The sequence below is a fragment of the Panthera leo genome, chromosome B3 (genome assembly GCF_018350215.1).
Source record: "Panthera leo isolate Ple1 chromosome B3, P.leo_Ple1_pat1.1, whole genome shotgun sequence".
In the NCBI taxonomy this organism is placed as follows: Eukaryota; Metazoa; Chordata; class Mammalia; order Carnivora; family Felidae; genus Panthera; species Panthera leo.
Genome location: NC_056684.1, coordinates 40,043,413 through 40,069,837, shown reverse-complemented (window position 1 = coordinate 40,069,837; position 26,425 = coordinate 40,043,413). Strand labels below are relative to the sequence as shown.

General features: G+C 39.6%; 1 protein-coding gene across 1 annotated transcript; it reads right to left on the bottom strand.

Annotated features, from left to right (window-relative positions):
* Positions 1–2,431: 2,431 nt before the first annotated feature.
* Positions 2,432–26,046, bottom strand: MTFMT (mitochondrial methionyl-tRNA formyltransferase). Its single transcript, XM_042941704.1, has 9 exons — positions 25,812–26,046; positions 23,724–23,933; positions 20,594–20,716; positions 18,991–19,093; positions 17,797–17,872; positions 13,272–13,363; positions 6,244–6,322; positions 5,315–5,397; positions 2,432–2,938 (listed from the first exon to the last, which is right to left on the bottom strand). Exons 1-9 carry the CDS (start codon positions 26,030–26,032, stop codon positions 2,741–2,743), a joined length of 1,185 nt encoding a protein of 394 aa, XP_042797638.1. The 5' UTR covers positions 26,033–26,046; the 3' UTR covers positions 2,432–2,740.
* Positions 26,047–26,425: the final 379 nt, after the last annotated feature.

Here is a 26,425-nt window from a genome sequence, read left to right as displayed (position 1 = left end):
CCCAGGCGCCCCAATTTTATTTTTTAAAGTTTATTTATTTTGGGGTGCCTTGGGTTACTGTGTTGTTTAGCTAATTACCGTTGCCCTTGCTGAGCAGAATCTTTGGTGGTAGACTACCTCTAGCCCTTGGCCAGACTGTGAGTCAAGGCCCAGCCCAGTCCAATGATTTTACCTGCACAAAAAATACAGCCTAATACTGAGTAGGGGGCTGTAAGTGAGGCTGTGTGAGCTGGAAAGGGAAGCTGGACGTCATGATTAGCATAGTGGGTATACCATGAAATACCTTTTATACTAATGAAATAGTATAAAATGTGGGGTGCAGACCTGAGACCATTCACCATTCACCATTAGGTAGTGGGAGATCAGAAGAGATAAGCGGAAAGCTGTGCCCTCAGTGAGGTTCTCCACTCCCTGTGGTAGTGTCTGAGTGGGCACTTAGGTCGCCTGCAATCACTCCTACTGCACACCTGCAGACTCCTAGATGGCACTGATTTTCACTCTCTCTGAAATAACATGACAGTAGCCCCTACAGGAGGAAGGAGGGGGGGAAGTGCTCCATGCATATTAACTGAAAAATAACAGCAAAAAAGCACTTCCACACAGTCACTGATTCTCAAAACTATTTGGGTAGTGTTTTGTTGTTGTTGTTGTTGTTGTTGTTGTTTAACCTTCAGCCTCATTTCACATATGAGGAAGCTAAAGTTCAGTGATGTTAAGGGACTTGTTAGAGACCAAAGAGCTAGTCAGTGGTGGAGCCAAAACTCTCCATCACGCGATATAATACCCGAACTACAACCCACATTCTCACGTCTGAAAGCAAAAATCTTGTAAATCCTTTTCCTCTCCCTCATAACTGCTGCTGTAACTCAGATATTCATACTTCTAACCTCCCAACAGATCTTCCTGCCACAGGTTTTACCTCCACTCTATCTTCCACCCCACTACCAAAGTTACCTTTCCAGAATGCAAATCTGGTCTTCTCTGATTATTGCATGCAAGACAAAGGTCCGATTCTCATGGTTTTCACAGCCCTCTGTGAAGTGGCCCTCCTGATTTGCTCTTCCAGTCTCATCTCCATCCATTCTATTCCTTTCATGTCAGTTCTTTCAGGTTCTTCAAAACATTGTGCTTCCCCACCCCACCCCCCACCCCGTGTTTAACATGCCATTTGTTTCTCTTCCATGATCCAGTTAGCTTTTTTCCAGCTAGCTGCATATGTCTGTAAGTTTATATAACTGGCTCATACAATGAAGAGAATGCATAGCAAATTTATAGTTTAGAAAATGATAATAAAAGGCTATCATGCTCCCACCACCCAGTTAACATTTCCATAACCCCCTATGAGAGATAGTGTTCTTTTATGCCTCCAAACCTCTGCACATGCTAGAATGCCTTAGTCTGCATGGTGAACTCATCATTTGGAACCTCAGGTCAGCTCTACCTCCTCCAGAAAGCCTCCACTGAGTCCCTTGAGAGAGACTTAATGCTTCCATTATGCCTCCATTATGTCATTCCTAACAGTATTATATTTGCTTACATGTTTGTCTCCCCAGTAGATTGAAGATTCCAAGTATTACTTAATCTCTGAATCTCCAGCAAGCAGCATAAAGGCTGGTAACACTGTAAGCGTTCAGTAAATAGAATGGATGTCCATACAATCTGGTTTGCCTAGGAGAGTCCTGGTTTATGCTTGTTGTCCAAGAGTGATTTTTCTAAGTGCTTCCTTTACTCACGAATGTGTCTAATGTAAATGACCAATTACATAATCACCCTGTCAATACATGTGAAATGGATGAATTAATGAATGGAAGATTTTCAGGAAGAGCCAATATGTAAAGATTTTCAAAAATTCAACAGCTGGCCACTGTATCTCCTTCCTGTTTGAGAAGTGCTTGACTTTCTTGGAGACAGAGATGAATTTGTACAGACCAGATGTTCAATAACCTATATTGCACAATTAAGTTGAAAAATGTTAGCATATTCCTACTTTAAGAAAATCTAGATGTAAAATATGAATTTATACTATAAATCCATGTGACAGAGATGATTAAATATTATGTTTACTACATTGTAAAAACTAGAAGGTGTATAAATTTTTATTTTTATTTTTTTTAAAAAATGTTTATTTATTTTTGACAGAGAGAGAGAGAGACAGAGCATGAGCGGGAGAGGGACAGAGAGAGAGGGAGACACAGAATCCGAAGCAGGCTCCAGGCTCCGAGCTGTCAGCACAGAGCCCGACGCGGGGCTCGAACTCACAGACCGCGAGATCGTGACCTGAGCCGAAGTCGGACGCTCAACCGACTGAGCCACCCAGGCGCCCCGAAGGTGTATAAATTTTTAAGAGCTGACTTTACTGCTTGTTGAAAGTCAGAAATGTAGATTAAATACTGCTGAAATGATAGCATAATCAATGGGGGCACACACACACAAACACACACACACACACACACTAGCTGCATTTGCTTTTATGGAAAGATAAAATCTCCTTGAGTTTCACATTATAAATAAAAATTTTATTTTAATTAAATTTTATTTAAAGCTTTTTTTGGTTATTCAAATAGAAAAGTAGTCTTTAATTACTGTTAAACAAAAAATGGGAAGTGAGGTAATTCATCTTTTGACAATAATCTTTCCCTCCAACAGTGTCATCTTCTTTGAAAGTCAAGGTAATTTCCTGTAAAGAAGGCTTTTAATAAATTACAAATACGTAGTAGATTCTTGTCCATCTACTTCCTAACTACTTAATGCACTGTTGCATAGCAACAATTTTGTTTTCCTGCTTCTTCTTTGTTGGCAGTGTGAGAGTCTGAAATCTGCACTGGCTTGGTCGAGCTCGGGAATCTTTCTGGTACCAGGGGTGCAGGTATCCATTGTAGAAATCAGTAGCTGTTAGCGTTTTCTTGAACATCACTGATCGAACACCAATCCAACCGTCCTAAAGAGCAAAAGACAGTGACTAGACAGTGGTGGCAAAACTCTTACATTTTAGTTTATAGAACTTTTATCATGAGAACAAACAAACCTACAAATCTTACCAAATGCCTAGCTGCAGACAGCACTGTACTAAGTAACATACACGTTTCTTTGACTGCATTTATTACTGAGTGATAACAAATGTACAGACCTGAATAAATTAAACCTATTTAAACATAAAGGAAGCAGAATAAAGATGTTATATTTGCATGGTACTTTACAGTTTTTAGAGTATGTCCATATATCTTACTATGACTGGTCATCAAAAATAGAACTGCTCTAAAAGGCAGATCCACTATCATCCCCAGAGGGAATTGATTTTAGAAGAGAAAACCGATGCTCAGAGGTGAGTGATTTGTCCGACGTGACATAACTGGTGGCACTCAAACTCACATGTTCAGACAATCCCATCTTCTATGAGAGTAAACTGCAGATTTGCAATACAGATATATAAAGACCCAGACAAGGACAGCAAACATGTGCACCCTACATTGTTCGAGAATAAGTTGAAGAAAGATGAAGAGAGGTTGATGTGGAAGCTCTGTATCTATAGTCTATGTAGGTCAGATCACTCTACCACTCTTTCATTCATTCATTAATAAGTTTATTATTTATTTATGTTTACTTATTTTGAGAGAGAGCAAGCGAGCGCACAAGTGGGGGAGGGAAGAAAGGGGGAGAGAGAGAATCCCAAGCAGGTTCTGTGCTGTCAGGGCACAGCCCAATGTGGGTCTTGAACTCATAAGCTGTGAGATATGACCTGAGCTGAAACCAAGAGTTGGACACTTAACCAACTGAGCCACCCAGGCGCTCTTATCACACATTTCAAACACAACCTCTTGAGCATGAAACATTGCAGATAAACACCATGAAGGAAAATACCAGGAAATGGAAAAAATGTGCAACAGCTCTCAGGCCACTGTCATTAAATAATAATGGTTCTAAAGTCATTTTATGTTGTTTTATTTCATTTTTTAATGTTTATTTTTGAGAGAGAGAGAGAGACTGTGAGCAGGGGAAGGGCAGAGAGAGAGAGAAGACACAGAATCCAAAGCAAGCTTCAGGCTCTGAGCTGTGAGCTGTCTGCACAGAGCCCGATGCATGGCTCAAACTCACCAACAATGAGATCATGACCTGAGCCAAAGTCAGATGCTCAACTGACTGAGCCACCCAGGTGCCCCTCAAGTCATTTTAAATAGTTAAGAAATCCCCTCTTTAACCACTGTTGAACACTAAAAGCAAGTAGGATACCAGCACTGTGGTAGTTCAGCTACATACTTTCATATGTCTGTCTTCTGTGATCATCATATTAGCAAGACAACTTGCTAGTTAAATAAGACTTGTTAGTTTGTTTTTTTTAAGTTTGTTTGTTTGTTTGTTTGTTTGTTTAGAGAGAAAAAGAGAGAGAGAGAGAGAGAGAGAGAGAGAGAGAGAGAGAGAGAGAAAAAACAGGGGAGGGACAGAGAGGATCCCAAGCAGGCTCTGTGCCATCAGCATGGGGCTCAAACTCATGAGCTGTGAGATCATGACCTGAGCCAAAATCAAGAGTTAGTTGCTTAACCAACTGATCCACCCAGGTGCCCCAAGACTTGTTAGTTTTTTGTTTTTTAATTTTTTTAATGTTTTATTTATTTTTGAGACAGAGAGAGACAGAGCATGAACAGGGGAGGGTCAGAGAGAGAGGGAGACACAGAATCCAAAGCAGGCTCCAGGCTCTGAGCTGTCAGCACAGAGCCCGATGCAGGACTTGAACCCATGAATCGTGAGATCATGACCTGAGCCGAAGTTGGACGCTCAACCGACTGAGCCACCCAGGCGCCCCAAGACTTGTTAGTTTTAACAAGATCTTGTTAATTACAATGGATTAGTGAGAATATACAAATTTCTTTTAAGAAAGCACTAAGGTTACTGAATCTTCTTTGAGTAATAATGCTTTGGTAAAACATCACTTTAAAAAAATTATACTAGAGATTCAACTATTTCTTAAGAAAATTAAACTGCCCAGATTGAGGGGCGCCTGGGTGGCTCAGTCGGTTGAGCGTCCGACTTCGACTCAGGTCATGATCTCACGGTCTGTGAGTTCGAGCCCCGCGTCGGGCTCTGTGCCGACAGCTCAGAGCCTGGAGCCTGTTTCAGATTCTGTGTCTCCCTCTCTCTCTGACCGTCCCCCGTTCATGCTCTGTCTCAAAAAACTAAATAAATATTAAAAAAAAAAAACAAAAACTGCCCAGATTGAGACAATGTTCAATCTGATGGATAAATAGTTGAGTAAAATCTTAACTAAAAATGATTAAACTCAGTAAAACAAGTATAGTTTAAAACTAAAAGAAAAATGTACCTTGCAACAAACCAGCAGTATTTGTGACTGTTTGTGATATATTACTGATCCTGGAATAACAGGTTGTCCTGTTAATTTTGGATCTAAAGAATGGGGGGAAAAGGATATTAGAATAAATAATTATTATAAATAACTTCATGGCGCTTCTGAAAAATCAAACAAACATCCTGGGAGGCAGTACTAATACTGGAAAGGGCATACCTGCTGATGTCCTGACTTTGTAATCCAAACTTACAATGGAGCCATAATGCTGTGTGTATCTCAAACTCAAAGGGAAGCTTTCAGTATGCATAGGAACTTATGAGTCCTTCACCCAGTCTCCCAGGATTAACTAAAAATGCTGAATTTAGAAATTTTGACCATTTGGGGGAAATAACTATCTACCAGTGGAGAGGTATACAGGAAGCTTAGGATCTAAGCTGACCCTTCTATCCATGACCAAACAAGTCTTAGATTCCTGGGGAACTCTGACTCCTGTGCTGGGCCAGCTCCCTCTGTGACTCACACTCCTTCAGTCCACCACATTTGGAGGCACTGATGGGCTTTAGAATGAACAGACTGTGTCATGAAATGCTACACCCTGGTCTAGGATTCTCGCTAAGATTTTCATTATGATATTCACCAGAATGAAACTGACCAAATCATTTTGCACTCCCTGAAAACCTTAGTATAAAGAATCAGAGCTTAAAATAGGATAGTAACACTGCTTTGCCTACTTCCCACATTCTTATAATGACTGAATGAAAAAATACATGTGAATGGACACTGCAAAGAGCAAGACAATAAATGAATATAAAATATAATTATTGAACTGACACAAACTAAAAGAACTCTTATTTTTAGTAACTGTAACCTGTGGTAAAAAAGACACATTTTCAAATGGACTATAGTGAAAACATTTTCCACATCAGCTATTCAAAAGTTAGTACCAGTGAGGATTGAACTATTAACTTCTACCAGTTCCAGAAGTTTAATGGCATTATCCATCCAGAGTGTCTGCAACGGAATCTGCAAAGAAAATTAAAGAAGGTATAATAAAAGAATACACTTAACCCCCAAACCCTTTTCAACTACTATTTTGTATTATTATGGTCTGACTTCTCTCCCAATTACAGAGGAATTGGGAGCGAAGTCTCTAAACCTTACAAAACAGAACACAGGTGTGGCCTTCTACATAAGTCTCCAAGATTGTAAGACCTTAAAACACTCTTTTAAAATCAATGTTTGGGCCGCCTGGGTGGCTCAGTCGGTTGAGCGTGTGAATTTGGCTCAGGTCATGATCTCACGGTTCGTGAGTTTGAGCCCCGTGTCGGACTCTGTGCTGACAGCTCAGACCCTGGAGCCTGCTTCGGATTCTGTGTCTCCCTTTCTGCTCCTCCCCTGCTCATGCTCTGTCTCTATCAAAAATAAATAAACATTTAAAAAAATTTTAAAAATAAACAAATAAAATAAATAAATAAAAATCAATAGGGGTGCCTGGGTGGCTCAGTTGGTTAAGCGACCAACTTTGGATTTCAGCTCAGGTCATGATCTCCATGCTGGCAGTGTATACTTGGGATTTTCTCTCTCTCTCTCTCTCTCTGCCCCTTTCCAGCTTGCTCTCTCTCTCAAAGTCAATAAATAAACTTAAAAAAAAAATCAGTGTTTATATCTTTATTAACATTACTAATGTAAGGGGCACCTGGGTGGTTCAGTTGGTTAAGCGGCTGACTTCGACTCAGGTCATGATCTTATAGTTCATGGATTCAAGCCCCATGTCAGGCTGTGTGCTGATAGCTCGGAGCCTGAAGCCTGCTTCGGATTCTGCATCTCCCTCTCTCTCTGCCCCACCCCTGCTCACGCTCTGTCTCTCTCTCAAAAATAAACATTAAAAAAAACCAAAACATTTCTAATGTAAGATTTATGTTCATTATAAAAAATGCATTACCACAATTACATTAAAAAAAACTTAGTAAGTATTCTGTACTCCCATCCCTAGAAGTAACCACTGTTAACAATTTGATGTGTATAACCTTGTAGTTTTTTCTACAAATATTACAAAAATCTAGAGTGTACTGTTTTTCAAAGGGACTTCTTTGCTTAACAATAAGCGTGGGCAACTTTCATCAGTGCATGTGTGTCTATTTCAGTCTTTATCTGCTGTACTTGTACAATATTCCATTTTATGACTATGCCATAATTTACGCAACCAAAACCTTTATGATGGACATTTCAATTGCTTTCCATTTCTTATTACTATTAATATTTTTTTCCCAGTGTGTAGACTTTGAATCTTGGGTACAGTAATTTTTTCCTATGTGTAACTTTTTTTAGTTTTTTGTAGTAATATTAGCCAATCTTTTCTCTCATGACTCCAGTGGTTCATGTCAAACTTAAAAGTGCTATCCCACACTTTAAGATTACTAATATTGTAAAATTATTCAACTGTGTTTTTTCCCCAGTTCTTTGTGGCTTTACTCTTTTATATTTAAATGCTTGATCCATCTACATTTTATGTTGACTTTGAAAGGCAGGATTTGAGGGCTTCCTCCTCTAATGGCTAACCAGTTCAGTTGTCCCAACCCTATTTACTGGACAATCCATCTCACCTTTCCCCACAGTGTGAAATGCCACTTTTGTCACTTTTGATTTTAGACTCATAAAAATTAACACATACCAGGACACAAGTTCTCTCAAATTTCTGAAGTAAATAAATTGATTTTCAGGCTGTAGTTCAATCCTCCATTTCATAGATGAGGAAAGTGAGGCCCAGAGAATGCAGCTATATTCCCAAGTTTAGACACAGTTAGTTAGGAGAGCCAAGCACCGGAATCTGTGTTTTCTCATTCTCAGCTCAATGCTCTTTTTATGAGATTCCCTAAAGAGGACAATTTAATTTTCAGAAGAATTAGGTTGTTGCAAAGATTTGAACATTACATCAAAGAATTAAATACATTTGATTCATAGGTGTTCGTGATCTTCAATGTGACATGTCTTGGTACAATATCCTCTTCTTTTTTTTTTTAATTTTTTTTAAATTTTTAAACATTTTTTAAGTAGGCTTCATGCCAATTTGGGTCTTGAACTCACGATCCTCATTTCGATATCTGAGCTGAGATAAACAGTCGGACACTTAACCGACTGAGCCACCCAAGGCGCCCCAGTACAATATCCTCTTCTCAAATTTGCTGACTTATTTTTCTTTCACCCACTTCCAGTAAGAGTTATGAAACAATTTTCATGTAACTTTTTTCTTTCAAAGAAATCAAAATATTTTTGAAACATGCTGACTAAAAAAAGGTTTATGTTTACTGAGAGTTATAAACATGTAAGACATATAGTTCTTGTTCAGAATATATTCTTCTTGCTCTTGAGGAGGGTAAAGATCATCTTCACCTTATCATCACAGCATTACAGAAAGCAAAGGGATGGTAAGAATATAGTCATTTCAGTATCCACCATCATTACTGTCAAAATCATATGTTTGCACGGATTTAATTCACAAGGTTTATCTCCTTTGATCTTGGCAGCTGTGGACATGGTCATTAACCCCATTTTAGAGGTAAAAAAGCAGAAACCCAGAAAGTTTTGCTCTTGGTTAGTAAATGGGAGCTCTAGGAATCAAATTTTACCTCCTGGCTCCTAGGTTCTCATTCTGTTATAGCACAAGCTTGTTCTCAGTAGAGAGAAAAGGTGAATTATACAAGATAAGGATCATTATATAGTAATGTAACTGCGTTTAATATTTTAAGGAACTATCAAACTACTTTCTGTAGCACCTGCACCCATTTACATTCCCACCACCAATGTATGACGGTTCCCAATTTCTCCCTATCCATGTCAACACTTGTTATTGTTTTTTTTAATTATAGCAATCCTAGTGGGTATGAAGTGGTATCTCTGTACAGTTTTGATTTGTATTTTTGTGGCAACTAACGAAAATCATCACTTTTTCATGTTGTTAGTGGCCATTTATAGATCTTGGAAGAAATATCTATTCAGATGCTTGGCCCATTTTCTAATGACGATGTTTTGTCTTTTTGTTGTGGAGTTGTATAAGATCTTTATATATTCTGGATACTAGACAATTATCAGATATGTGATTTGCCAATATTTTCTTCCACTCTGTAAGCGGTCTTTTCATTTTCTTGATAGTGTTCTTTGAAGCCCCAATAGGTTTTAATTTTAAAATCCAATTTCTGGGGCGCCTGGGTGGCTCAGTCGGTTGAGTGTCCAACTTCAGCTCAGGACATGATCTCACAGTCTGTGGGTTCGGGCCCCGCGTCAGGCTCTGTGCTGACAGCTCGGAGCCTGGAGCCTGTTTCCAATCCTGTGTCTCCCTCTCTCTCTGCCCCTCCCCCAGTCTCACTTTGTCTCAGTCTCTCAAAAATAAATAAATATAAAAAAAAATGCAATTTCTCTATTTTTAGTTTGGTTACTTAAGCTTTAGGCAACATATTTAAGAACCATTGCCTAATTCAAGATCATGAAGATTTATCCCTAGGTTTTCTTCCAAGAGTCTTATCATTTCAGCTCTTATATTTAGGTCTCTGATCCATTTGGAGTTCGTTTTTATACATGGTGTGAGGTAGGAATCCAAATTTGTTTGAGTGTGGATATCCAGTTGTCCAAGCACCATGTATTAAAAAGACTATTCTTTCCCGGGGTGCCTGGGTGGCTCAGTCAGTTAAGTGTCTGACTCTTGGTTTTGGCTCAGGTCATGATCTCAACTTTGAGCCACGTTGGGCTCTGCACTGACAGCACAGAGCCTACTTGGGATTCTCTCTCTTCCTCTCTCTCTCTGACCCTCCCCTGCTCATACTTTCCATCTAAAAAAATAAACTTAAAAAAAAAAAGACTGTTCTTTTCCCATCAAATTATGGTGGTACCCTTATCAAAAATTGATTGACCACAAATGTGAAGGTTTATTTCTGGGCTCTCAATTCTATCCCATTGAGAAACAGGTCTATTCTTATATCAGTACCCAACTGTCTTCATTAGTGAAGCTTTGTAGCAAGTTCTGAAATTAGGAACGGTGAGTTCTTTAATCTTGTCCTTCTTTTTCAAGATTTTTTGGCTATTCTGGGTCTCTTGGGATCCCATATGAATTTTACGATAAGCATGTCAACTTCTGCAAAGACGTCAACTGGGATTTTTATAGGAATTGCGTTGAGTCTGTGGATCAATTGGGGAATAGTGCCATCTTAACAATATTCTTCCAACCCATGAACAACAAGGTCTCTCCATTTACTTAGGTCTTCTTTACTGCTTATTAGCTCTAAAAGTTTCTTTTGGATTCTTTGATTCTGTACATAGAGCTTTAGTTATTCCTTTCCAGTCTGATTCTGTACTGTTTCTTTTTTCTTGCCTGATAGCCTTAGTTATAACCTCCAGTAGAATGTTGAAGAGAAGTGGTGAGAGTGGACATTTTTGTTTCATTCCTGATCTTAGGGGGAAAGCTTTCAGGCCTTCACCATTAAATATGTTAGCTGTGGGTTTTTGTCAGGTTGAGGAAGTTCCCTTCTATTCTTAGTTTGTTGAACATTTTTATCCTGAAATGGTGTTGGATTTTGTCAAATGCTTTTTCTGCCTCTGTTGAGTAAATTATATGCTCTTTATTCTATTAATATGGTACGTTAATAGATTGATTTTTGTATGTTGATTCAATCTTGCATTCCTTAGATAAATCCCACTTGATCATGGAATATAATCCTTTTTTATACATTGTTTGATTTGGTTTGGTAATTCTGCTGAGGATTTTTGCTGCTATATTCATAAGGTGGTTTTCTTTTCTTGTAAAGTCTATATTGTAAAGCCTATTTTATTGTGAAGTCTATTCTTGTGAAGCCACTATATTCACGTGGCTTTCTTTTCTTGTGAGGTCTTTATCTTGTTTAGTCTTCCTTAGGTTTTGTACTAGCTGCTCCCTCTGTCTGAAATGCTCTTTTCCTGAACTTGGCATGACTGGCTCCTTATTGTCTTTCAGATCTAAACTTAAATTTCAGTTCAGAGATTCCTTCCCCATCTACCAAATCTAAAATAACCTCCAGTTAATCTATCACATTATCCTATTTTAATTTTCATCAAAAAATTTATCACACTGATATTTTTCTTATTTGCTTGTTTCCATCTTCTCACATCATTTGTATTTCTAGTACCTAGAACAATGCCTGACACATAATAGGCTCTCAAAAAATATTTTGTTTAATGAATGCACGAATATGTGAATAATAGCAGATAACATTTAATGAGTACCTACTCTTTGCCAGAAACTATACTAGATGCTTCTTATACATTATATCAGCCCTAATTTTCAGATGAACAAACTAAAGCTCAGAAGCTAAATAACTTTCCCAAGTCTACCAAACTAGGAAGTGGCAGAGACAAGAGGGAACCCAGCTCTGTCTGGCTCTAAAGTCCATGTTCCTTTCCCTACGTCATTCTGCTGCAATGGGGAAAGTACAAGGTTTACAGTGAGACAGATCTGGTTCAAAACCTGACTCTCACTAACTAAAAATGTGACCTTGTGCAACATCATTCAATAACCATCCATTCTCTACTTCAAGCCTCAATTTCATCAACTTAAAATCAGATAATACCCACAATGTGCGATTGTGATCTTCACTGAAGAACTTGGCATACTAGAGATATTCAGCGACAGCTCTCCTTTTTAACCAACATTAATAACAGGTGGTCCATTAAAAATCCCACACTTGGTAGGCCTGGAGTTCAAACAACACAAGAGACTATCAAAATGAAGGGGAAAAAAAACAGTAAATTTGTCAAAGAACTGAGAATTTAACTCAGGCATTTTATTTATTTATTTTTATTTATTTATTTTTTAAAGTTTATTCTCATTTATTTTGAGAGAGAGAGAGAGGGAGAGAGAGAGAATCCCAAGCAGGCTCTGCACTGTGCAGAGCCCGACATGGGGCTCGAACCCACAAACCACGAGATCATGACCTGAGCTGAAATCAAGAGTCAGACGCTTAACCTACTGAACCACCCAGGCGTCCCTCAGGCATTTTAATAAGTATTTATTTTTAGTTTTTAAAAAAGATTTTAAGTAATCTCTACACCCTCAACGTGGGGCTTGAACTTAACAGCCTCGAGACTGAGAGTCACATCCTCCACTAACTGAGGCAGCCCGGCACCCCAGGTATTTTATTAAGTATTTAATAAATACTGTAAGTACAAATAAAGAATTATGTAATAAATAAGTAATTTAAAGTTACAACTCCATTTGGTATACTATCTGTAGAAATTGAGTATTTAAGAATTCTGTTGTAAAAAATTGGCTACAGGCAGAAAGACGTACTGGAAAAAGCAATAGATTAGGAATGAGATTTATATTATTTAGTGATGGGGCACCCATCATTCCCCTCATCCATGAAATGGGTAATAAAACTTGGTTATGGGAAACTGCAATATAAATATATTCAAAAGTGCTTTGTAATTCTAAGGCCCATATAAAAACTTAAAGGAATGACATTCTGATACATGCTACAACATTGATGAACCTTGAAGACATTATGCAAAGTGAAACAAGCCAGACACAAAAGGACAAATATCGTATGATACCATTTATATGAGGTACCTAGAATAAGCAAATTCTAAGAGACAGAAAGCAGGACAGTGGTTACCAGAGACTGTGGGAAGGTAAGATGGGGGAATCAGTGTTCAGTGGGTACAGAGTTTCAGTATGGGATGATGAACAAGTTCTGGAGATGGACAGTGGCAATGGTTTGCACAATGAAATGAATGTACTTAATGCTACTGATTTATACACTTAAAAATTGTTGAAATGGTAAATTTATGTTGTATTTGACCAAAATTTTTTTTTAAAGTTTTAAAAATAAAATGAATTTCAGGATTCTTAGGTTTGAGATTCAGTCCTAAATAAAAATATTTACACACACACACACACACACACACACAAAGACAATTAAGTAAAACTGCAATCTGACTTCCAACTTACTATATTTCCAATGGCACGATAAAGTCTGAATATTTGCTCTGAAGTTTGCTCCTCCCATTTTATACAGCTGGTACCAGCAGAAATCTTAGGGGCTGAAAGATAAAGCCAACAGCAAGAATAAATATCAGGTTCCATGGCCATGAATTGGTAACATTGATGCTGAATAATAGATATAAGAGAACTTGTATTATTTTCTCAACTTTTGAATATGTTTGAAATTTTCCATAATATGAAGTAAAAATAAACAAATTAACTATACAAATACTATGAAAAGTGGGTGAATTTCTTTATAACCTGGGTGTAGAAAAAGCCCTCCTAAGAATGACTCAAAATCCAGAAGCAATTAAAGAATGATAAATATGACTACATAAAAATAAGCTTTTACTAAAAACAACCTTTTGTAAGATGGAGAGGTCATAAATTAAGTGAAAAAACAAACTGAAAGTATCTATAATTTTTATCACAACACTTTAGATTTATAATAAATATAAGTTATATGCTAATCTATGTATATATATCTATGTAATATAATAATAACATATCTAGGAGTACTTTATATCATATAGATTTATTTAAATCTATTACATAGAGGCACCTGGGTGGCTCAGTCAGTTAAGTGAAGTCTGACTTCGGCTCAGGTCATGCTCTCACAGTTCCTGAGTTCAAGCCCCTTATCAGGCTTTGTGCTGATGGTTCAGAGCCTGGAGCCTGCTTCAGATTCTGTGTCTCCCTCACTCTCTGGCCCTCCCCTGCTTGCGCTCTGTCTCTCTCTCAAAAATAAACAAACATTAAAGAAAAATTTTTAAAAATCTATTATATAAAGTACTCCTAAAAGCTGAGAAGACCAAAAATGTGATAGAAAAATGGGCAAAAGATATAATGTCCTTTCCCAGAAAAAAGAAATGCAATTAGTCCTTAAACATAAAAAAAGATCCTCAACCTCACACATAGAAGTAACGTAAACTAAAACTACTCCAAGATGCAATTTCTCATCTATTTGATTAGGAAGTAAAATATGCTCCAAGTTATCTACAATGGGATTATTTGAAATAGCAAAAGCTTGGAAACACCCAAAGTGCCCATCAATAGGGGTTCTGTTAAATAAATTATGATCTATCCACACAAGTAAGAACTATGCTGCCATAAAAAGGAACAAGGTGGGGCGCCTGGGTGGCTCAGTCAGTTAAGCATCTGACTTCAGCTCAGGTCATGATCTCACAGTTTGTGGGTTAGAGCCCCACATGAGGCTCTGTGCTGACAGCTCAGAGCCTGGAACCTGCTTCAGATCCTGTGTCTCCCTCTCTCTCTCTACCCCTACCCACTCACTCTCTGTCTCTCTCTCAAAAATAAATAAACATTAAAAAAAATTAAAAAAAAAAAAAAAAAGGAACAAGGAAAATCTCTTCTTACTGATAGGAAAGGGTTTCCAGGGTACACTGTTAAGTTAAAAAAAACCCAAAGGTACAAAAGAGTGTATATTTTATGCCACCTTTTGTGAAAGAAAAAAAGGAAAAATCAATAAAAAATACGTGGTTTTGCTTATTTTGATAAAAGGAAACAACTGAAAGGCTAAATCAGAAACTCATTTAGTTACTTATAGAGGGAGGGAAACCGGAAGGAGGAACTAGGGATGGAAGTGAAACTCCTCTGAGTATAATTCCTCAAATGGCTTAAATTTTTTAATCACAGAGATGTTTTATGTGATTCAAAAAATCAAATTTAATCATAAAGAGGAAAAAAAGCAACTCTGAAAATTAAAAACAAACTGAAGCAAATAAATTTAACTATATATCAAACTAGATAACAAAACCACATGGAAAAAATAATCATCTCCAGTAAGTTTTGAACACGGTACTCTGACTGCACACTCTTAGCAGTCTATGGACAAAAAAAACTGCAGAGAAATCTGAAATATTACTCAGTAGTTTTACTGTTTATAGTAATACTGGTGTCGTAATTTTGAAACTATTTTATGCCTAGCAATTAAATAAATAGGTCAGTGTTAATTTTTGAAAGTATTAACAGTTTAAAAGAAAATATAAGAAAAGCCCTGAAATTAAAATTTAAATCAGTAACAGTATGAACTCAAGTATTATTTTAAAAATATAATGCCTCAGGATGCCTGGGTGGCTTAGTTAAGTGTCTGACTTTGGTTCAGGTCATGATCTTGCTGTTCAGAGTTCAAGCCCCGTGTCAGGCTCTGTGCTGACAGCTCAGAGCCTGGAGCCTATTTTCAGATTCTGTGTCTCCCTCTCTCTCTCTGCCCCTCCCCTGTTCACACGTGCGCGCGCGCGCGCTCTCTCTCTCTCAAAAATAAACATTAAAAAAATATATATATAATGCCTCACCTTGTCTATTGACACCTTAACCTGGAACACACAGTTGCACCAGACTGTTTCTAAATATCACCCCCTGCTAAAATGAACAACGCTGAGAATTCACAAAGTGAGCCTGGGACATCTTAGAAAAAGAAAGCAAGGAAGCACTCAAAAACTACCTGGGGTTGTCAAAGGATACAGAACCAGGGGTACCTGGGTGGCTCAGTCGGTTAAGCATCCGACTTTGGCTCAGGTCATGATCCAGAGTTCGAGCCCTGTGTCCGGCTCTGTGCTGACAGCTCAGAGCCTGGAGCCTAATTCAGATTCTGTTTTCCCCCTCTCTCTTTCTGCCCCTCCCCTACTCACACTGTCCTCTGTCTCTCTCAAAAGTAAATAAACATTAAAAACATTTTTTTTATTAATAAAAACAAAATAAAGGATACAGGACCCAACTTTAAGGGGCTCCCACTGGCCAAATTTGGGATGACTTGAGCAGTATAAAGAATTATAAATGCAACTAACTGTAAAACACAATAAATGAAAATTCATGAGTCATATAATAATTTAAAAATCTCATTTGCTACCATAATTGAAGGTGATTATGGCACCCACTTCTTACTCTAAAAATTGGTAGTTACAGAAAGAATCAAGCATTGATCCTACCATTTTTGGATGAACTAAAATTCATCTTCAATTAATGATGAAAAGCTCTTCTTTACAGAATAATGTCAAGTATTAAAGGTAAAAGGAATTGGAAAATCACCATTTTTGCAATCCCTAATGAAATAAATCATTTAACGAAGAAGCATCAACCCATGCTAAAATTATTATGTGAAAGGTTGGTAGAGAACAGGATGTTTGCATGGTGCCAAAGCATTACCCCACAGATTACCTACCCCTGCAAAAGCGGAAATAAATCTTTGTACTGGACTCAACCAAGTGATCCAACTTAACCTCACCAGCCTCGATACAACCCTGGTATTATGGCTCACTGATGTGACATCCAAAGACTGGAGTAGACTGGAGTAGACAGAGGCAACACTTCTCTGAGTATACCCTTTTAAACAGTTTTGACTTTTGAATCACGTAAATGTTTTACATGTTCAAGAAACAAATCATAAAAATAAAAAGCAATCCTTAAAATTAAAAACAAACTGAAACAAGTATCATTGGAACACAATATCATCTATGAAATACCCTTTCCAAAAACTTCAAGCCTGAGTCTAATCAAGGCTTTAAAACTTCCAATTCACAAGAAATCTAAGGGCTAGAAAAACAAGTTAAAACAACACCGGAAGGAAAGACAACTAGCCTGGTCTCTTCAAAAAGTCAATGACATGGAAGGAAAAAATTTGTGGAGAAATTACTCTAGATTAAGGAGACATAACAACTAATTACAATTAGATGTTAGTTTGAAAAAAATATATGGCTAAAAAATAAGTTTTTAGACAATTAGCAACATTTAAATATGCACTGGATATTAGATGCTATTAGGGAACTGTTCATTTCTCTTAAGAGATGCATGCTGAAGTATTTAGGGATGACAGGTTACGATGCATACTTCCAAACGATTAAGCAGAAATTTAAAAATATGTACTAAATAGGGGTGCCTGGGTGGCTCAGTTGGTTAAGCGTCAGACTTCAGCTCAGGTCATAACCTCTTGGTTCATGAGTTTGAGCCCCATGTCAGGCTCTGTGCTGACAGCTCAGAGCCTGCTCCTGCTTCAGATTCTGTGTCTTCCTCTCTCTCTGCCCCTCCCCCACCCACGCAGTCTCTCTCTCTCTCTCAAAAATAAAAAACATTAAAAAAAGATTAAAAAAAATATATGTACTAAATACACACACACACACACACACACACACACACACACACACACACACACACGCACAGAAAAAAAATGTGGCCAAACATTAATAATTGTTGACTCTGGATAAAACAGGTATTCACCATCTTTTAACTTCACTCTGTTTGGTACTTTTCCATATAAAGAAGTGGGAAAAAATTTCTACACCTTCATGAGGCTACAAGGGTAAGAGGGGAAGGGAGACCATACCAACCATTCTTTGGAAAGGGACATACAAGTGGGCACTAAATCTTTAGTCAAAATTAAGAGAAATGTGCAAGTGAGGAAGTCAGGACGTTCAGGTGCTATCAAGACAGACAAAACCTCATGGAGGAGGGAAGGGTCTCCGCAGTCCTTGCTCACCATGTGTCACTCCCTCAGTTGGCTGCTGCCTTCCATTGCTCAAACTCTCAGGCAAATTTTTCAAAACTGAAATAAGCTTAAAAAAAAAGAGAGAGAGCAACACATTCAAGATGAGAACAAAAACAGAAATACATTATAATTCAGTACCATGACACTATCAAACATTTTGAAGGAGCTGTGTGGCAGGGCAGGGCAGTAAACTGGCTTAAGCTGTGATGACACGTGTCTACTCAATGGAGTTTGAGTGTGGATGTTGCTCTCTGCAGGGTATGGGGCAATGTTATGCTTTTAGAGAACGCTGAGCTTTGCCTGGCTATGCAAGCTCTGGTGTCAGGACAGCATGTGCTCCAGAATCCACACTCTGACCCTGAGGGAGGGAAGGGAGTGGAGCCTCAAAGAAGGAGAATGTACTCTGGAGTCACACAGTTCTGGGTTCAAATCCCAATTCCACCACCTACTAGCATGTATTGTGGAAAAGTTATTTGAGAAGTTTATTGGGAAGGTAAAATAATAATAATAATAATAATGTCTACAGAGTTTCTAGAATAGTCCTGGCACATGAGCCAGTGCTCGATAAATGAGAGCCACTATTACAAAATAGGTGCACTTCTGAGGCGAGTGCCTAGATTAGAAGGCACCATCTAGATGGGGGAAAACTGTCCTCTATAGAAAATTAACTAGTTCATGTGAAAATCATTAATTTGGTCACTAAGCATTCACTCAGACCTACTGTATGCAGATTCAAGCTACACAAAGCTGAAGAGCTCGTGTATAGCCAGGGGGTCCACAGAGCTCCAGTGTGTGTGGAGGCGATGGCGGCCGCACAGGCACAGAAGTGGGAGAAGTGCCCAGTCACCGAGTGAATGGCCGCTGGCCAGTCTGACGGGGGCACCAGGTGATTCTATGAGACTAAGGGTGAGACTGGCAAGAAGAGTCTAAAGGGCTCTGAAACGTGGTGTGGTGGACCACAGAAACACATGCATTTCATTTGAGAGCCTTTATTAAGCACCTACTCGATAAATTTCTCAAAGACTTACATGAGAAATGCCAACCTAAATTTTAGAAAGCCAGGGACAGAAATCACTTAAAAGAAAACAGCTGCAAATTTCACATCATGGAAATGTTCCTTTCATCATAAACAGTTAGGAGACCTACTGAATGAGTAGAAAGCAGTGGGATATGGGAGAACTGTACCATGTTGGCACCCAGTCTTGACAGCACTGCCTCCAGTTCCTTTGCGGTGCTCTTAGGTGGCACAGGAACCGTCTCCTGTTTGAGAATTGGGCCTACGTCAAACCTATAGAAAAGCAAAAGCAAATGATAACATTACTATTTTTTAAGATCAATGTGTTTGTCTACATGAGTGTTTACACATCACAAGAATAGTTTAACCCTGGCTGTGAATTTCACTGTTAGCCATTAGCCAAAGAGAAAGGTCAGTCTGAAATAAGTAAAATCTTGCCTGTATTTAGATCTTAAATCTATTTTTTCCCAAAGGAAATAAGTATGAAGCTGCACATTAGGGATTTAATTGCAGTTACAAATAAGTCCACCTTGGTGCTCCTCGGTGGCTCAGCCTGTTAAGCGTCCATCTTTGGCTCAGGTCATGATCTCATGGTTCATGGGTTTGAGCCCCGCTTCCGGCTCTGTGCTAACAGCTCAGAGCCTAGAGCCTGCTTTGGATTCTTTGTCTCCCTCTCTCTCTGTCCCTCCCCTGCTCACACGCTGTCTCTCTCTCAAAAATAAAAAATAAAAAACATTAAAAATAATAATTATACCTTTAGCAATAAATAGTATTTAAAAAGTTTCTATTTATACAATGAAGGCATAGAGCAAAAAATTGATTTTCCAAGGAAGTACAATTAAATTCATAATGATTTCTTCCTGTAATTCCTTTCTCAAAAGACAAGAGTTTTGCCTGGATTATAATCACTGGTGATTATAAGTAGGCACAAGTGTATTTGCATTCCCATAGTCTTACATTTTTACATCTAGCTCTGTAAATACTGGCTATCAACTTTTATTAGAAATATGCTTTATTTTAAATATTTAACTTTGTGGTTGTTAATTATAGTTCCAATTTAATTTCAATTTAATTTCTATTCTATAAGCTTTAATAAAATTCTTACTAAGAAAAATTACAAACATCCATAAAACTAGAGTGAATAGTCACCTGATCCCCAAATAACATCACCCAGATTTTAGAATCATCAAAGTTTTGCAACTTGTTTCACATGTTCCTCCCTTTTTCTGAAGTTAGTTAAAGCAAATCCCAGATATACAGCTGTTCTTGTGAACCTGTGAATTATTTTCTATGGGGACATTAGGTGATAACAGATAGCAACTTAATATAATCCTGTTTCTTAAACCACAGTATGATTTTAAAAAAATTAAATGTTTAAGACAGTTATATTACACATTGGCATACAATATAGTCTTATTTCAGGTTCCAAAAATTTTTGACCACAGAAACCTAGGCTAACAGAACTGAGATTTGTAACAACTAATATACAAAAATCCACCTCTCATTTACACATCTTTTAAAGAAATCCACTTGTTAATGGTATAATTTATTTCAATCAACAAGCCACACATTTCACAAGGACTTTAAAGAGATACTTCATAATACAAAACCACATATAGTTTGTGTTAAAAACCAGGAAAAGACAGAAAGGGAAGGCACTCTGGAGTTAAGAGGAATTAGCACCATCCATTCATCTACTTCCATGTCCCTTCCAAACAGATTGACAACAACAATGAAAATTACAAAGTCTAGAGAAAAGAAAATATCTTCTACCTTTTAGGTCTAATTTGCATAATTGTCACTCCAGTAACTGTGTCTCCATGAAGCACGGTATGGATTATAGGCGCTGGACCACGCCACCTCGGGAGGCAACTGGGATGGACATTCAATATGCCACTGAGTCAGAAAAAGGCAGAAATTAGTGTGCAAATGGGCTTTACCATTTAGTTCCTGCTACCTAAACAAATATGCTACTTTTTATCATTATACTTCCCTAGAAAGTTTGAAAAACAAGGTTAAATCTAGTCTTATACCTGAGGTGCCTGGGTGGCTCAGCTGGTTAAGCACCTTACTCTCAATTTCAGTTCAGGTCATGATCTCACGGTTGGTGAGTTTGAGCCCTGCTCTGACAGTGCAGAGCCTGCTTGGGATTCTGTGTCTCCTCTCTCTCTGCCCCTTCCCTGCTCGTGTGTTCTCTCTTTCTCAAAAATAAATAAAAGAAAATCTAGTCTTATATCATCAGTAAAGGAAGCCAGAGATTAAGTTTACTTTATTACCATAAAAGGCCAATGAAACTCAATTAAAAACAGAACAAGAACAAACTCACTGTTCCAAAGGTGTTCCACAATAATCTGTGATGTCTGGGAGTTCTTAAAGATTTTACTTTTTTTTTTTTTTTAAATTTTTTTAATGTTTATTTTATTATTTTTGAGACAGAGAGAGACAGAGCATGAACGGGGGAGGGGCAGAGAGAGAGGGAGACACAGAATCGGAAGCAGGCTCCAGGCTCTGAGCCATCAGCCCAGAGCCCGACGCGGGGCTCGAACTCACGGACCGCAAGATCGTGACCTGAGCTGAAGTCGGACGCTCAACCGACTGAGCCACCCAAGCGCCCCAAGATTTTACTTTTTAAGTAATCTCTACGCCTAACATGGGGCTTGAACTTAAAACCCCAAGATCAAGAATCACATACTCCACTGACTGAGCCAGCCAGGTGCCCCTTGGAGTTTTTAAATAAAAGCAAAAAATACCTTTTATACTGTATGAGAAGAACTACTCAAACCCTACTGTGCATCTCATTGACAATGTGAATATTTATAGTTTAGTCACATAATTACCCTTGTTTCACTTAGTTTGCATATAGAATGCCTAAAACAAGCTTCTTGAATCCCCATCCAATGATGTATTTTTTTTACCCTAACACACGTATTGCCCATAGATGAGCAACTTAAATCATTTACTAAGTAAGCTATCTTAGTTTAATGATGTCTCCACCGCAGGAATATGCACTTGGGAGTGTATGTCTAAGAGATAAGAGTCTTATATTCAAAGCTCTGTTCAGACCAGTCTCATTGATCCAACAAATATTTACTGAGCACAGTTCATGTGCTGGCATTGTTCTAAGTGCTGGGATACAAGCAACACTGAACCAAAGGAGAAGAAATTCTGCCCTCAGGGAGCTTATGCGCAAAGGGTGGGAGATAAACAACAACAAAAAGTGCAAAAAGTCTGCCAGATGGTTCTAAGGGCTGTGGGGAAAAATAAAGCAGAGGAGTAGGAGTATTAGGTAGGAGACTACAATTTTAATAGGAGTCACAGAAAATTTTACCAGTAAGATGTGAAGAGGTGAGGGAATAAGACATGCAAACATATTCCAGGCAGAGGTAATAAGTACAGAGATTTTGAAGAAGGTAAATGTTGGGCAAGTTCAAGAACAGCAGAGAAGCCAGTGTAGTGTGGCTGGAGCAGAGTGAACCTGAGGAATAACACTAAGACAGCAAGGAGGGGACCAAACCCAGTAGGTAGGCCCATATAAGGACTCTGACCTCTTCTGAGATGGGAAAACACCAGAGAATTTTGAGCAGAATGACATGATCAAACTTCTGCTTTAAAAGGATCATTTTGGGGGCGCCTGGGTGGCTCAGTCGGTTAAGCGTCCGACTTCAGCTCAGGTCATGATCTCGCGGTCTGTGAGTTCAAGCCCCGCGTCAGGCTCGGTGCTGACAGCTCGGAACCTGGAGCCTGTTTCAGATTCTGTGTCTCCCTCTCTCTCTGACCCTCCCCTGTTCATGCTCTCTCCCTGTCTCAAAAATAAATAAATGTTAAAAAAAAAAAAAATTAAAAAATAAAATAAAATAAAATAAAATAAAATAAAAGGATCATTTTGGGGCACCTAGGTGGCTCAGCCAGTCAGTGTCTGACTCTTGAGTTTGGCTCAGGTCATGATGACTTCACAGTTGTGAGACTGAGCCTCGAGCTGGGCTCTGCGATGGGCGTGGAGCCTGCTTAAGATTCTCTCTCTCTCCCTCTGCCTCTCCCCTGCCTGGCTGCTGGGTTGGTAAAAGATTGAGAAGGCCAAGGACAGGAATAGACACCAGTTAGGGGGCTACTGGTTAGGGGGCAGAATGACAGTGAGAACAGCAGTAAAAGTGTTGAGAGAGCCAGTCAGATTCTAGATAGAATTTGAAGGCAGAGCCAATAGAATTTGCTGATGGACTGGATGTGTGGGGTGAGATAAGCAATAAGAATGACTGAAAGGTTTTGAGTCTCAACAACTAGAAGGGTGGAGTTGCCATTTGCTGAGATGAAGATGTAGGGAGAAGCAGGTTTGGGGCACAAGTTCAGGAATGCAGTTTAGGACATCTTCTGTGTAAGGTGCCTATCAGACACCCAAGCAGAACTGTGGAGGAGGCAGTGTGCATCAGCGGCCTGGAATTCAGGGAGAAATCTGAACTGGAGGGACAAATTTGGGAGCCGTCAGTATATACATGGAGTTTATTTTATTATTCTTGTTAATGTTTATCTATTTTTGAGAGAGAGAGAAGACGCAAGGAGGGGAGAGGCACAGAGAGGGGGGTAGAGGATTGGAACCAGGCTGTGTGCTGACAGGAGCAGAGCCCGATGGGGGGCTCGAACTCATGAGCTGTGAGATCATGACCTGAGCTGAAATCAGAAGCTCAACCCGCTGAACCACCCAGCTGTCCCCATAAACAAGGAATTTAAGTGAGGGTGAGTGAGAGCCCATAGATCAAGAGCATCATATATTCGTGACACCAACACAATTTTTTTTACCTTAAAATACTAAAGACAGCAGAACTAGAATTCAAGTCATTGCACTTTAAACACCAGGCCCATATGCAAAGACCAAGTCCTCTATACTTTATTTCCTTTAAAAAAAACTTACTAGGGAAATTTAAGAATAAGAGCCTCACTCAAAAGTCGGCCAAATGAAGCTACCACTCCAACGTCATATTCTCCAGATCCCACATCTGGCCACTCATACACGGGAAGCTGAGATTGGACAGCATATTGCTTCACTGGCAGTCCTTTTGGTGATGGGGAGGGCACTGTGACCACCTCCAATTTTTCAATTAACTCTTCCTCTTTGTTTTCCCTACGTTGGAAAGATTGGAAGAAAATGTTAAGACAATGACTCAAAGCTAAACTACCTCCCATACTTCCACAGTACTTTTGTGGTTAAATTCACAAAACATTTAAGGGTAAGTGATTAAAACTAGTACAACTGACTGAGTTTTTATTTTGTATTTAATTTTAATTATTTTTAAAGAGCCACATGTGGCTAGTGGCTACTGTTTGGATGGCATGACTCTAGAAATTTCCTGTGCATACAGAAACACACACAGTACAGACATTTTACACAACCAGGATATTATATATATTGCTCTGCATTTTGTTTTTTTCCTCTTAACACTATATATACCATTTTATGAGTCTTTTTAAAAAGTGGGTTCAATATACACTTGCTTGTATATCTGTCGGACATTTCTAAAATAAAAAACTGGAAACAGTAGCTGTCTGTGAAGAGAGGAACTGGGAAGTGATAGAGGCAGAAGGAACTGCCTTTTCACTGTATATCCTTTGAACCTTTTGAATTTTGTACCACAACCATGTGCTGGTCAAACAATAAATACTTTACACACACACACACACACACACACACACACCCATGGGCATCATTTCATAGCAGTACATTTAGTACTACTACTTTCTTTTTACCTGCTGTGTAGTATTCCAGTACCCAGGGGTGGGGTTAATTAATTTAGCAGGTATTGCATCAGGTATGGAGAAGTAATAAGGAAATGAGTATATAGCGACAAAGCATAAGAATAATGGAGTTGCCAAGTGAAACATCAGCAGAAAGGTCAGCACACAAGCAGTGAGATTCTGGAGGCACTTTGGGGAAAGCAGCATGTGGAGAGTACATCAGGGAGGGTATGCAAAGGGACCATGTATGAAGGGAGTGTTTCCGGGTGCCAGGGCAGAGCACTAGAGGGAGGGATATGATACGAGGGGATTGACGGGGGAGACAATAGGAGGGCTGCTGTGTAGAATCTGCAGGGAAGACTTGGAGAAGGCAGAAATGAGTGTTGGAGACACATCAGGAAAAAACGGAGTGGGGAAATAACAAACAGAAGTTGGGAGAAAGAAGGCAGAGCAGTATATTTGGGTAGAGCCACTACCATATACCATATGGACTTTCAGAACAGAGTGGATCTCAATTTTTTCTCCTGTAAATAAGATTTGTTAAATTTCAGAAATACTAAATGTATACCTTATGGACTTTCAGAACAGAGTGGATCTCAATTTTTTCCCCTGTAAATAAGATTTGTTAAATTTCAGAAATACTAAATGTATACCTAAGAGTTCTGATTTGTAAATTTATTCAGTTGAAAGTAGTTCGGTTTTGGACTATGTCCTCATTGTGGCTCCAGAAAACTGAGTCCCGTTGCATACAAGGAGATGGGGGGCAGGGAAGTGAGACATGGGTATGCCTGTGACCGGCAAGAAGCCCAAAGGATTGGTGGGTACAAATTAGATGAAGAGGAGGCAGAAGGAGTAAGTGGAAAGGGGAGGACTTTGAAGTCAGACCCTGTTTCAAGGCCGAACCAGCTCATTTGATGACCTTGGGCAATCTCCTAACCTCTCCAAGCTCCGGTTTCCTTACACACAAATGGGGCAAGGGGGTGGTGGCTGTGGTGGATGAGGTATGCAAAACGACTAGCGCGGGCTTGGCCCCTTGAAGCGCCCGGTAGCGCTAGGAGAACGGATGAAGCCGGGAGCCGGAGTGTAGACCGGAGGGACCAGACGGGAAGGGTGCACCTTCCGGGCGCCCGGAGACGCCAAGATCTGGGCCCAGACCCTTCCGGCGCCGCTGCTATCCCTGACGAGGAGTCCAAGCCCTCGGAGCTGGCGCAGTGGCTCGGCAGCAGCGCCTTGGGCAGCCGGGCCCCCCAAGCCCCGGCCCCGGTACCTGGCGGCGTGCAGCGCCCGCAACGCCTCTCGGGCAAACTGGTCCGTACCGAAGAAGAGCACCCGCCAGGGCGGCTTCTCGCGGACTCGGACGCCCCGGCCGTCTTCCCTGCCAGGGGACGCACCAAGCCCGGCCAGCGCTCGCCACTGGGGGGTCGGCCTTGCGTCCGGACCACCACCAGCCGGCCGAGAACCCCAGCAACGCCGCACCAGCACCCTCATAGCCTCTGAAGGAAGCCTACCCTGCGCAGGCGCGTCGGAATGGGAGGCGTGCGCGTGCTAGGCCGGAGGGGCGGGGCCGGGGAGGAGAGCTGAAGGGCGGGTTCTGCTAGCGACTGGGGGCGTGGCCTGCACGGTTGGAGGCGTGGCCCGCCTGTGTTGGAGCTCAACTAGGAATTTGCGGGCTCATGGGTCCCCGTGAATTTTGTTGCATTTGTTTGCACGATTTAGGCAGTCTCCCAAAAGAAGTCTTTTGGGAACAAATCATGTGTTTTCAGACAATAAAATATCATTTATTAAGTAATTATGATAAGTAATATTTACTGAGTATTGTATGCCATGCTTTGGCTAAGCATTTTATAGCCATTTTATCAGTTAATCTTCCTATCAAGCATA